This window comes from Leucopleurus acutus (assembly GCF_964270905.1).
Source record: "Leucopleurus acutus genome assembly, chromosome: 12".
Lineage (NCBI taxonomy): Eukaryota > Metazoa > Chordata > Mammalia > Artiodactyla > Delphinidae > Leucopleurus > Leucopleurus acutus.
This window is the reverse complement of record NC_139154.1, coordinates 64,417,149-64,429,681: the sequence shown is the minus strand read 5'-3', so window position 1 is coordinate 64,429,681 and position 12,533 is coordinate 64,417,149. Positions and strand designations below refer to the sequence as shown.

The 12,533-nt window shown below is 47.3% G+C and overlaps 1 protein-coding gene across 2 annotated transcripts in view; it reads right to left on the bottom strand.

Moving 5' to 3' along the window:
- PRKCE (protein kinase C epsilon) overlaps window positions 1-10,977 on the bottom strand; it is a 507,953-nt gene extending 496,976 nt beyond the window's left edge. For both annotated transcript variants that reach the window (XM_082851881.1, XM_082851882.1), the window contains exon 1: window positions 10,577-10,977. In XM_082851881.1, the coding sequence (XP_082708007.1) occupies window positions 10,577-10,924 (348 nt within the window). In that variant the 5' untranslated portion in view covers window positions 10,925-10,977. The remainder of the gene's footprint in view (window positions 1-10,576) is intronic.
- Window positions 10,978-12,533: the final 1,556 nt, after the last annotated feature.

The window sequence follows — 12,533 nt, the reverse complement described above, 5'->3', positions numbered from 1 at the left end:
ATGATTCGATCAGCTGCCCCAAAACATTTTAGGTAATCATCAGTCTGGAAGGTAGAGAGATGGATTCGCAGACCCTACATTCTAGAAATTCTGCTTGCTTGTTTGTTTGTTTTTAGAATATCCTTTGAATGGCTCAAGGATACAGAGGGCTCCATTTTAAAAATAAGTGTATTTTTGTGGGCCCTGAACACTAGGCGAAGAAGTGAGCTTTCAAAAATACCTTTGTGATTTTGATCACAACAACAAAGAAGGATGAGGAGGGGAAAAGGCAGAACCTGGAAGTTTCTCAGGGGAGACAAGACTTAGCTACATGGAGACCAATAAAGATAAAATACTATCAAGTGCTAGGTTGAGCACAGTCAAGGCCCCAAATGCAGACAGCCAAGTCGGGATCGTTGTTCACACAGGCCTTACTAAGTCTCTAGACTGTGCAAACTCCTGCCTTCACAGATGTGGAGTTCAAGGTCCAATGCCACTTGGTAATAGAAGTCACCTGACTCACCATTCAACAAATTTTTCAGGGAAAGAAGAAGGTATTAGCCAATCCAACTCTGAAGAGGTGAGGTCTAGGTGTCCCCAGGCTCTGAAAGTTTTGTGAAGAGCTCTCCTTCTTAGCTGTAATTTTACATACCAGGACATTTGTGTTATTCCTTGATTAATATTGTGTCTCCTACTAGTCTATACACTCCATGAGATCAGGGACCAGCTTCTAGCATGGTGCCTGGCATATAAGGTATTCAATGAATATTCACTAAATGGCTGAAAGGATGGCTGGAACAATGAAGGAAGACTCCTCTTTGTCGACTGGTTAGAATCTTCTGTGGGTTCCACCATCCTTCTTTTCAGCACTGTACTGGATGATGAACTTCTAAGAGGGGCAGAAGCTAAGTTAGTCCAATGAAAGAGTGCTGCTTATTTAAGATTCTACAAGACAGACTCCAAAGAAGCAACCTTTTACTCAACCCACGGATGAGTGAGTAGGTTACATGCACCTTCCGAATGGCTCATACTCTGACTGGCGTTGAAGACACGTTTGCTCACAAGATGCTTACATCTGAGAATTTTTAGGGCAGTGAAACTGCTTCATATAATACTATCACGATGGATATATGTTATTACACATTTGTACAAACACAGAATGTACAACACCAAGAGCGAACCCTAATGTAAACTACGGACAGTGGGTGATTTTGATTATGGTATAGGTTCATCAGTTGTAACAAATGTACCTCTGGTGGGAGATGCTGATAATGAGGGGTCACATGCATACATAGGGGGTGTATGGGAAATCTCTGTAACTCTTCTCAATTTTTCTATGACTCCATGACTGACGTAAAAAAAAAGTCTTTTTTTCCTAATATATAAATAAACCCAGAATTTATTTTAAAAGAAGAAAACAAGATGCTTACATCTGGCTGCAGAAAGACAATGGGCACCAAGAGTTGCTCTAGTCTGAAAAAAACAAACAAATCTATTCAAGAAGGACATAAGCAAACTCCAAGTCAATTTTTTCGTCAATAATTAATCATAGATGCACCCGCTAAACCCTTCTTGAACCTGATTACACCTTGAAGCTGGGTCAGTAGCTCAATAAGTTTATTCCTTGCTGGCAAATGAAAGTGACTTTTCACTCGCTTCAAAACTAACTCTCTGAGACTTCAAGGTGAGGTAGAGGGGACCAGGACGGGGGATGGGGGGGAGGTCCTCATTCCTGAACCTGGATCTGGTGACAGGCTTGTGCCCCTCCTCTTCCCAGGCAATAGATACTACAGAGCTCAATCGTATTCTGTCCGGAGTTTCCATTCTGTTTAGAGGTCGGCGAGGTACAAGGACAACAGTCCGTCCCTGTCCTTCCCGTTCTCCCAGCACAGTGCAGAGTTTTGCCCACTTTGCATGGTTTCTGCCAGAAAATTAGATTTCAAACAGGTGCAGCCTGCTAATTAGCATTATAATAGATTGTAATTACTTAACAAGCCCATATATACCCGGAGGGACTTGAAGAGAAATATAATGTTTTGCCAAGTGTAGCTTTTACTCATGTTAAATACTGCAGGCCTGCTCCAGAGTTCTTTTCAACTAAGTGAAACCCCTGGAAGCTTTGTCTGCGTGTGCTTCAACGAGCTCTGTGAGTTCAGGTGCTGGAATGTAAAATTTCACTTCTTGTTGCTGCCAATTACAAAGGGTGTTGCATCTAAAGCCCTTATGAGAATTTAAACTTAGTTTTAAACTCTGCGAAGGAAAGACAAGTGGGCCTTTTCCTTCTCCCCCATCACAGCACCTTGCATGGGCCCTGAGCACCCACAGGGTATACAGTTCCCTCTTTCAGAAACCTCAGACAATCATTTTGTTCCGTAATGGTTATACAGCATTTGTAGCCTTTACTTTTTTTTTATTTTAAATTTATTTTATTGAAGTATAGTTGATTTACAATGTTGTGTTAATTTCTGCTGTACAGCAAAGTGACTCAGTTATACATATATATACATTCTTTTTCATATTCTTTTCCATTATGGTTTATCACAGGATATTGAATATAGTCCCCTGTGCTGTATAGTAGAACCTTGTTGTTTATCCATTCTATATATAGTAGTTTGTATCTACTAATCCCAAACTCCCAATCCATGCCTCTCCCACCTCCCCTGCCCCTTGACAACCACAAGTCTGTTCTCTATGTCTGTGAGTCTGTTTCTGTTTCACAGATAAGTTCTTTTGTGCCATATTTTAGATTCCACATATAAGTGATATCACATGGTATTTGTCTTTCTCTGTCTGACTTACTTCACTTACTATGATAATCTCTAGTTCCATCCATGTTGCTGCAAATGGCATTATTTCACCCTCTTTTTATGGCTGTAGTACTCCGTTATGTATATGCACCACATCTTCTTTAACCATTCATCTGCTGATGGACATTTAGGTTGTTTCCGTGTCTTGGCTACTGTGAACAGTGCTGCTATGAGCATAGGGGTGCATGTATCTTTTTGAATTATAGTTTTCTCCAGATATATGCCCAGGAGTGGGATTGCTGGATCATACGGCAACTCTATTTTTAGTTTTTTGAGGAAACTCTATACTTTTTGGAACCTTTATTTTTTTGTGACAGCTTCCACCCTTAAAAATGGTTTGACAAGGACCTGCTGTACAGCACAGGAAATAATATTCAATACCTTGTAATAACCTGTAATGGAAAAGAATCTGAAAAAGAATATATATATATATATATATGTCTGTCTGTATATATATATACACATATATAATTTTTTACAATGTATATGTATAGTAAATCATCACACTGTACACCCTAAATGTATATAATTTTTATTTGTCAATTATATCTCAGTAGGCTGGAAAAAAATAAAAAATAAAGAAACCTCAGACTTGATAGAGAAGCTTCAGCTTGGTGCAAATTGCCTCATGGAAATAATACAGCATTCTCTCACAAAAAGACCCATCTTTAAGGATCCCATAGATTTTTATAAAATAAAATATCCTCTTCTCCTGCCTTATCCTTACTTCTTTCAACCATACAGAAAGATCGTTTAAGGCATTCACTCAACTGCTTATCTGACTGGTCTTCCCAACTAGACTTCCTACTCCTCAGAGGCGGGAATGATACCATACACCACTTTGCTTTATCAAGCCCCCAGTATCTACCACAGTGCTAGACCACAGAGGGTGCTAGGGGAATACACCTTTGTTTGACTAAATTCATTCTTTAACGCAACAGTGTGCCAGGAATTGTTCTGAGTACCAAGAATAGAGCAGTGAAGAAAAACCTCCACATTTATTGAACCTCTGTTCTGGTGCTAGAGATGAAGACAAATAATAAAACTATATAATATATAAGATAGATAAGAGCTAAAAAGCAAAAATAAAGCAGGAAAGGAGCATATAAAGTTTCAAGGAGAAGAGTAAAATTTTAGACAGGATTGTCAGAAAAGGCCTTACTGAGAATGTAACATTTGAGTAAAGACTTGAACCATGAGGGTATCTGAGGAAGGAATATTCTAGAAAGATGGAATAGCAGGTGCAAAGACTGAGGCAGGAACATAGTGAGTAAGTGTAAGGGTGTCAAGTGGGTCAATGTGACTGGGAGAGGACTGAACAGTGAGGAGTACTGGGCCATGGGGTCAGAGAGGTCATAACAGGAGGCCTGACCATGGTGGCCTTACAGATGGTGATAAGGGTTTTTACCCTGAGAGGTCTGTGAGCAGAGTGACATGATCTGATGAAGTTGGGGCAAGGGGTACCACTTAGGAGGCTGTTGAAATAATCCAGGCATGAGATGACTTGGACTTGGGCCAGAGTGGCGTCGGCAGAGGTATGGAAAGCTGATCAGATGTGGGACATATTTTGAAGGCAGAGACAAGAGATGTTGCTTGAGGGACTGCATACGGGGCAGGGTGCATGAGAATGAGAGGCGCCAAGAATGGGCTGGGCAATTGGAAGGATGGAGTTGCCGTTTCTTGAGATGGGGAAAACTACGAGAGGCTTAAACTGGGGAGGGGGGACATCAGGTTGGGACATAATTGAGTTTGAGATGCCCTTTATACCATCATATGGCCATGACAAGAAGGCAGTCGCATATATTGAGTTGTGAGTCTCAAGAGCAGGTATGGGCTGGAATTAGGAATTTAGAGTCAACAGCACTGAGAATGTATTTAAACCCATGAAACTAGATGAAATTGGTACAGCAAAACCAAAAGAGCAGCTCCCAAATATTCTTATTTCCAATTACTCATATGCTTCAATAAATAATTAACCTTTGACTCCAGTGGTCACAGTTCCAGACTTTCCAAAACAATCTCATTTCAAGTAATTCTAATATTTCCAAAAAGGCAATTGTTAAGTGTAACTAAATCAACTTTATTTTTAGACAATGTGAGACTTCTCATATAAATACATTCACAAATCAAAGAGAAAAATATCTTTCACCGGACAATATGTTCTGATTTAAGATTCTAAAACTATGAATACACGCACATAACCCTTCAAATATTAATAAAAATTGTTAGAATGTACTGTAGCCTGGCCCCTTGCTAAGAACTTTACATAGATTCCCTTATTTCTCACAGCAACCCTAAGAGGTAAGAACTATTATATTCCCATTTTACAAACAAAGAAACAGACTTAAAGTCACGTACCCAAAGACACACAGCTAGTGACTGGTCCAGGCATCCTGCAGTTAGAGCTCACAGATTCAGGGCGAGGGGCCCACTGAGGAGCTAGGGAGCTGATGGTCTTAAATATTCACTAGATCTGCGGCTGGTCAAAGACAGAGAAAGAGGAACAGGACAGACAGACAAGGCCTGACAGCCCATGAGGCTCGAGGCCCTTTAACTTCGGGCACCCAAAGTCAAGCAGCTCTCTATGATAGCACTGGATCAAGAATCACTCTTAGTGATTAAATAAGTAATTATGTACCGTGGGGAGCAATATTTAATTAGATGGTTAAGTATTATATGAGTCGGTAGGAAGTAGAGCAGGGAGAGATCTGGAACCTCAGGTGCTGGGGGACGAATTCAAGGCATAGGTGCCCACAAAGTGGGTGTGGACCCTTCCCAGGGCTTCGGTGCCTCTTTCCAGACCATCCCACCTCACTCTATTTAAATGATAATAGAAGTTTTCAGAAATCCTCCGAAAGATTGCCTTACAAGAGTCCTGAAGACAGAGGAGATGAGCCTTTAGGCAGCGTATATCAACAGGGGCTCAGGCCACCAGCAGAGCAGACTCAGCTAGGGTAGTTTCACTGGAACACGTGTCCTCAGGCTCTGCCCAGGGCACCACCATCTGAACCACTAGGCCCCTCTGTTTGGCTTTGGCATTGTAAGACTCTCCCCAAGGGCTTTGGGGCCCAGGGGCATCGCCAGCCCCCCCAAGCCTAACCTCTCCAAAAGGGGCATCAGCCTATTCCCCAGGGTCAGCAGGGTGGGATAATTTTGAGAAGCCCTGTCAATGCGTTACTTTGGAAAAATGAAACAGAAACACTAGAGTCCCATTCCTTGCCAAATGAGACTCCCCGAATGAAAAACATTTTGGAGGCTAAGAAAAACTGGCTTCCTTAGGTCCTGTATAATAATCAACTCAGGAAAGAACCTTCTCTAGGGCCAGCCCCATGGTAGGTTTAGGGGGACATAACAATGATAGCTATAGTTGTTAAACATTCACAGAGCCCTGACTGAGGGCCAGGCATTGGCTTATGCACTTTATGTGTTCCTTCTATCCCCATGACAAGCCCGTTTCATTACAGGTAGGGACTTGTACTAGCCCCACTTTTTACAGAGGAAGAAACAGAAACACAGGTTATATCACTCCCTAAAGGTCTCGAAAGTAGTTGGTGGTAGAGGTGAGATTCAAGTCCAAGCAGCCAGGCTCCAGTGCTCTGCCCTTAGGTGCTCTGCCACACCACCTCTCAGTCAATGACTTTCTGTCATTAGCACTGTTATGAGTGCCTCTTCCACAGGATGAAGCATGGGAGTGACACCAACCAAAGATATCTTCAGAGGCAGGAAGGGGAGAACAGGAGAGAACTGAGGCTAAGGATATAGACTACTGAGGTGACAAAGAGCAAACTCCAGAGTGTGACAGGACCAGCCAGCTGTAGCGGCACGCTCCACCCACCCTCTCTGCCATCCCCCTGCTCCCCCATCATCTGTCCTAAACTGCAAGCGCTGCTCCAGCCAGCATCCATTCAGCCTCTGGTTCTCATGGGAATCCCAATACTTCTAGTCTACCCAATCCTGCTTATAAATCTTGCTTTAGGAACGATAAAAGTCCATTCAAAAATCTCAGGACATTTCTATGTACAGAGTCTTGGTACATTAATTATCTGGAGACTTCTGCCCACAATTTCTATACTAATTCAGTGTTTCTTAAGGTATGGTCTGGTCAGAATCTCCAGGACATCTTGTTAAAAATGAGTATTCCTAGCACTCGTCCTAAATTACAGAATGAAAAGCTCTGAAGGTGGGGCAGGAGAACCCATATTTTTAAGCCCCTCAACCAGTGATTCTTCTGCACACCAAAGTCTGAGTAGCGTCATTATCTAGTTCTTAGGAAACAAGCTATGGCAATAGTATTTAATGGGATTCTGCTTCAAGTACAAATGCAATCTTCCCCTCTCTCTGTAATAAGCTTTCTTTAAAGCAGTCCCTTTTGTCATCAGAACTGATACATCTCTCATGGTCTGGAGAATAATGATCTCCGCCTGGTTTTAAACATTCTAGAATCCACCTCAATTTTCTAAACTTTCTCCCGCTCCAGTGTTTCCAGAGGGTGGCCCCCGTAGCACTAATGATTTTAAGAGGCATCTGAGGTAAACTTTTCTTTTTCTTTTAGAGGCCCAATGTCTATGTTAATATAAATGAAGAAAAACTGTAACTACAGTATCCAAACCTGTGATTTCATGAATACTGGGGCTTCAGTGGGAAATAAAAGCATCAATGTTTAAAAATATTAAATAAATATGTCACAGTACAGGCAGTACTCAGATAAAGGTCTTAAATTTGGGAAACCTCAAATTTGCCTTTGTCCTTTCTGACAGGCACCATCAGTTCCAGCCATGTGTCTCTGACCACAGGCATTCTCTGCCTTTATTCCAGAGTGTCCGTGCCCATGGAACACTATCTCCTCTTATAAATGTCTCTTTAAATGTTACCCATCATTTCACACCCAGTTCATGCCTCCTTCCAGGAACCTCCAGATTCTTCCAGCCACCCCAGCACACTCCCTTTTGGAATTCCTGTAACATACTTAAGGTACCACTCATTTATAACATAATTGCTACTTAAGTGTCTATATGGATCTATTCAGTGTCATTTCCCTAGTGAAACCGAGCCTCCTGAGAGTAACCCATGGTCTCTTTTACTCCTGGATTACCCAGAGAGCTAAACGTCCCTGGTTGGATCCGAGCACAAAACAGAAACTCAGTGACTACGTGGGAACTCATCATGTAGCTGAATGAAATGTTCCACAGCACTGAGAGAAGTGGCTGTTGCAGGCCCTCTGCATCTCCTTACTCCAGGCCAGATTTCTCAGCCACATCTCTCCATCACTGTCAGGTGAAGAGCACAGAAGCCAGAGCCTAGGAAATTCTACCCAAAGGTGTGATTCTGTGGGTGTCCCCTGGCCGACAGGGATGGGAAAGGTGACCTCAGCCATTCCAGTGGCAGCTTGTCTGTTTCCAAGGGCCAGTCACCTCTGCTGCTGCATCCTCACCCTCAGTCTGGAAGAACCAGAATGGCCAAAGAACCCTCGTGGAAACAACCACAAATGGGCAAACAGAACAAGCTCCACTACTTGATTCATCCTGTGACTTTGGCCTTTCCGTATCTCAAGTTTCTGAATCTATCCAATACCTGTCATATCTAATACACACTTGCTATAAGGCAAAAGAAACACTGATTTTGAAAGCAGTTTAAATTATCAGGTACAATAAAAACATCAGGGACCACAGCACATGACTCTGCAAGGAGAATTAGACTGGGAGGCCAGAGGGGTCAGTTCTCCACTGGGCCAGCCGTGAGCAATAGGAGGTGTGGTCCCTCCTTCCAACTCTGCCCCCTTTGCTTGTCACATGATCTCAGGTACCCACTTAGCTGCTCTGGGACTCAACGTCCTTGTCTGTGAAACTTGCCTGTGCACTAGATGATCTGGTCTAGGGCCAAGTTCCACGTGAATTTGAGTACCTTAGAGAATGATAGCCAAACAAGACTAGCGCCCAATGCACACTTCACTGGACGTGCTCCAAAGTGGGGATGGTGCCCCAATGTGCCCAAGATTTGGGTGGGCCCCGGCAAAGCATCATCAGAGACACTCAGACACCTTTCCCTCCAACCAGCATCTGCATATGGATAAAAGCAGACCTGCTGTTCACCCTACCTGCTCTCTGCCTCACTGTCCAACTCCTTCATCTGAATACACGGCAAAAGGCCCCAACTCCTCACTACCATAGTCATAGCTTTTTCTTCCCCTTCACGTTCTAAAACAACAACAACAACAACAACAACAACTTGAAAACCACAGGTTTTTGGTGTTAAGATCTGGCTTTGAAATTAGTTATACCTTCCGCTCCCCCTCAGACATGCACCGCTTTCATGAGTGAAAGGACTGGAGGCCAGTGTGGAGAGGAAATGGGGAATGAGTGGGAACGCCAGTGGTGCGAGGGAGGCAGTGGCAAGGGCCACTGGTGAACTGGAATGGAATGGAATAGCATTGTGTTCTTTGGGATTCCATAAAGGTTTGCCTGCTTCCCAAAGTGTAAGCCCCAATCTTCTAGGGCTCTACTTGGTGTGGTCTGTTGGAGCTTCCCTGTAAGCCCCGTAACCATGGTTTCGGGCAGACTACATCACAGCTGTGAGCATAAAGGGAAGAGGCTTTTTCCTATTTTCCCCTAAAATTCCATATCCTTAAAATATATATACATCTATATATGTATATATACGGGGGTACGTATATGTATATATATGTAAGGCGATATGCCAAGGTGATTCATGTGCAACCTCTGACCATAGGACAATCATGAAGTTATTCATTTTCAATAATTAAACACCTCTCCATGAGGATCAGATATCTCTCTTTTGGGGTAGACCAAAAAACCCTGAAAACATATATACCCAGAGCCACACCTGCTCTTGGTGGAAACACGTAACAAATCTGAAAATAAAGAAATCCATTTCCTAATTGAACACCTTCCCTCTAAAAAAGAGCTAAAGCAAGCTTGCTTCTCTCTGCTTCTCCGGATGCCAAGGTTTAATGCATTTGGCTTATAGTAGGTGCACAAGGCCTGTTTCCAAGTCCCTAGTATTTTGACAATGTCATCAATTAACTCAGTCTCATACTTAGTATCTCATTGCACAGTGTCTTGAAAATCAAAACAGGGAAACGATATAACTTGAAGTCGGATTCAAAGCACTGACTTCCAATTACTCACTAGCAGAACCATTTGTAGAATACAACACTCGTTCCGGATGGATAGGCAATGTATTGGGCAAAACCAGCTCGGCCGATGTTTCTGGGACCCTGGAGGGGACTAGAGGAGAAGACATTTTTCTCCCCGTATGTCAGCAGATGAGCTAACCGCCAGGCAACAGAATAGAAACGAGCTAGCTTCCTCCCGGAGGGAAAGATAAAACAGCTCCTCAGTGCTACGCAGGACAAAGCCAGGACGTGCAAGAAGCCTTCAGTCTAGGGCTCCACGTGCCTCTCCAAGGACGGAGGAACCCACACACACACAATCACACACAGCCAGCCCACCGCGCGCCTGCGGAAGGCGCCGGGTTCTCCGCCAACCTTCAGCACCGGCGGCTCGGGGCTCCCAGCTTGCGAGCTCCCTGTAGCACCCGCTGTCTGGAAGGGGCAGAGGGCCGTACCCTCTTTCCAAGTCTCTTCTTCCTTGCCCCAATGCCTACTTCTTCCCAACTACGAAGTGGACTGTGTTTCCCCAAAGTAATTGAGACAGACACACACACCCCTCAGATGGCACTAAGACCCTGCGCCCCACGACCAAAGCCAAGGCCAAGAGTCTTCCCCCGGAACCCCAGAGCCGCGCTCCTGGACCAGGAGGCGCCCAACTCACCCAGTCCTCGAAGTGGCGGCTCCCGTTCTGCAGCAGCTCCTCAAACTGGATGGTGCAGTTGGCCACGAAGTCGTCGTAGCCGATGGGGGCATCATGGAAGACGGCCAGCTCGATCTTGCGCCCGTTACACACATCGGTGACGAACTCGTCGTGCCAGGCCGGGCTGTTGGTCTTCTGCTTGGTGGCCGTTTGGCCGATACGTGAATCGTCCACGTTGAGGGCGATGTAGGGGTCGAGAAGGAAAGTCTGCGGCCGGGGTCCCACCGCATGGCGCAGCGACCAGGCTGTGGGCTTCAAGCTCACGGCCTCGCAGATTTTGATCTTAAGAAGGCCATTGAACACTACCATGGTCGGGGCGGGGAGTGGGGGCCGGGGTCACTCCGTCCGCCCCGAGGGCAGGAACGAAGAACCGACGCCGCGGCGCTCCGAGCACGGGGACTCCTGGGTCCCCTCTCGCCCCACCGCACACTCTCCCTACACCTTGTAGCGTTGCGCCCTGGCGCGGGCGATTCTCAGCCAGTGCATGTATTTCCTCGCCGGGTTCCTAACGGAAAACAGGGAGGGGGGGAGAGCTGGGGGACGTCCGTGTTTGGAGCAAGTCTCTCCCCCCCCCACCCCAACAGCAGCACCTCCAGAAGAGGAGATGAGGTGCTGGCTCCGCTGCAAGCCGTGGGGGCTGTGTCGTCGCCTCGCCGCCTCACTGGGTCCGGGCTGCGGGGAAGCGGGCTCCGCGCCCGGCGCTTACCTACCTTTCCGAAACATAATCCCCGGGAAATTTCGACTCCGGGAGGGGGAGGGGGCGGTGAGACGGGGCGGGGACGAGAACCGGGGGCGCAGATTTCAACCCGGATCCTCTTCGCACACCCAGCGCCTGCCTCTGACCGCGCGGGGCGGGGGGATGGACCAAGGGATGTGCAGTCTATCCGGAGGGATGCATGTCGAGAGGAAATGGTCCTCCTCGGAGCCAAATTTTTAAAAATCCACAAGCCACACGGCCAGCCCGGCCGCCTCCTCCTGGGCGAAGCCGCGCCGCGCCTCAGTCGGCGATCGGGAAGCGCCAGGAGTCGGGAATCTCACATCCGCGCGGGGTCGGGAGTCGGGGTGGCCGCCGCTAGGGCTCGGGGCGCAGGCCGGCAGCGGGCGGTGCGCAGCGCGGCGGCGGGGACGGGACTGCGACTCCGCGCGGCCCCACCTCCCGGGCGCCGGCGCCCGCCTGCCGCGCTCCCCGCGTCCCAGCTCTCGGCTGCCGCTCGCTCGCCGCCCGCCCGCCCGCTCTCCCCCTCGGTCTCTTCTCCCTCCGTCGGTGTGCGAGCGAGTCTCCCTCCCTCTAATGCAGGAAATGCGCAAAAGACGTCAGTGTGTGTGTGTGTGTGTGTGTGTCTGTGTGTGTGTCTGTGTGTGTGTGTGCACGCGCGCGGGCGCGCTCCTGTGTTTGGGGAAATAGAAAGTTTTGCCGGTTGGGGGAGCAGTACGGGAAAAGTGAGCCGAGGAGAGGACGACTGAGAGCGAGCGAGCCTGCCGGGGTCGCGGCGGCGGGCGGAGGAGCCAGACCGGGACCCCGCGCGGGACCCCGGAGAGTGGCGGCCTTGGGGGCTGGGGTGCGAGCCCGCCGGCTGTCGATACCTGGTCTGTGGTCTCCGCCGGGAGACGAGCGGGCCGCGCATCTCTCCAGGCTCTGTGGCCAACACTGTCTTTTAGAGCCGAGGGTGGAGAAGTGGCAGGGGTCGCGCAGCCGGAGAGGACTCGGGACCCTCCCCCGGCCCCACCCCTCCTCGGACCGTGGCTGGCAAGGGCAGCCTGCGGAGTATTGGTCGGTCTGTCTGTCATTCTGTCCGGAGACGCTCTGCTCCGCGGTGGTGGGGGAAGGGGGAAAGGGAGGGGCGTGCAAGGCTCCGTATGAGTTTTAAAACATTTATTCTCTCTTCCCTTTCTTTGGGGGCATTCTCCCTTTGGGGGT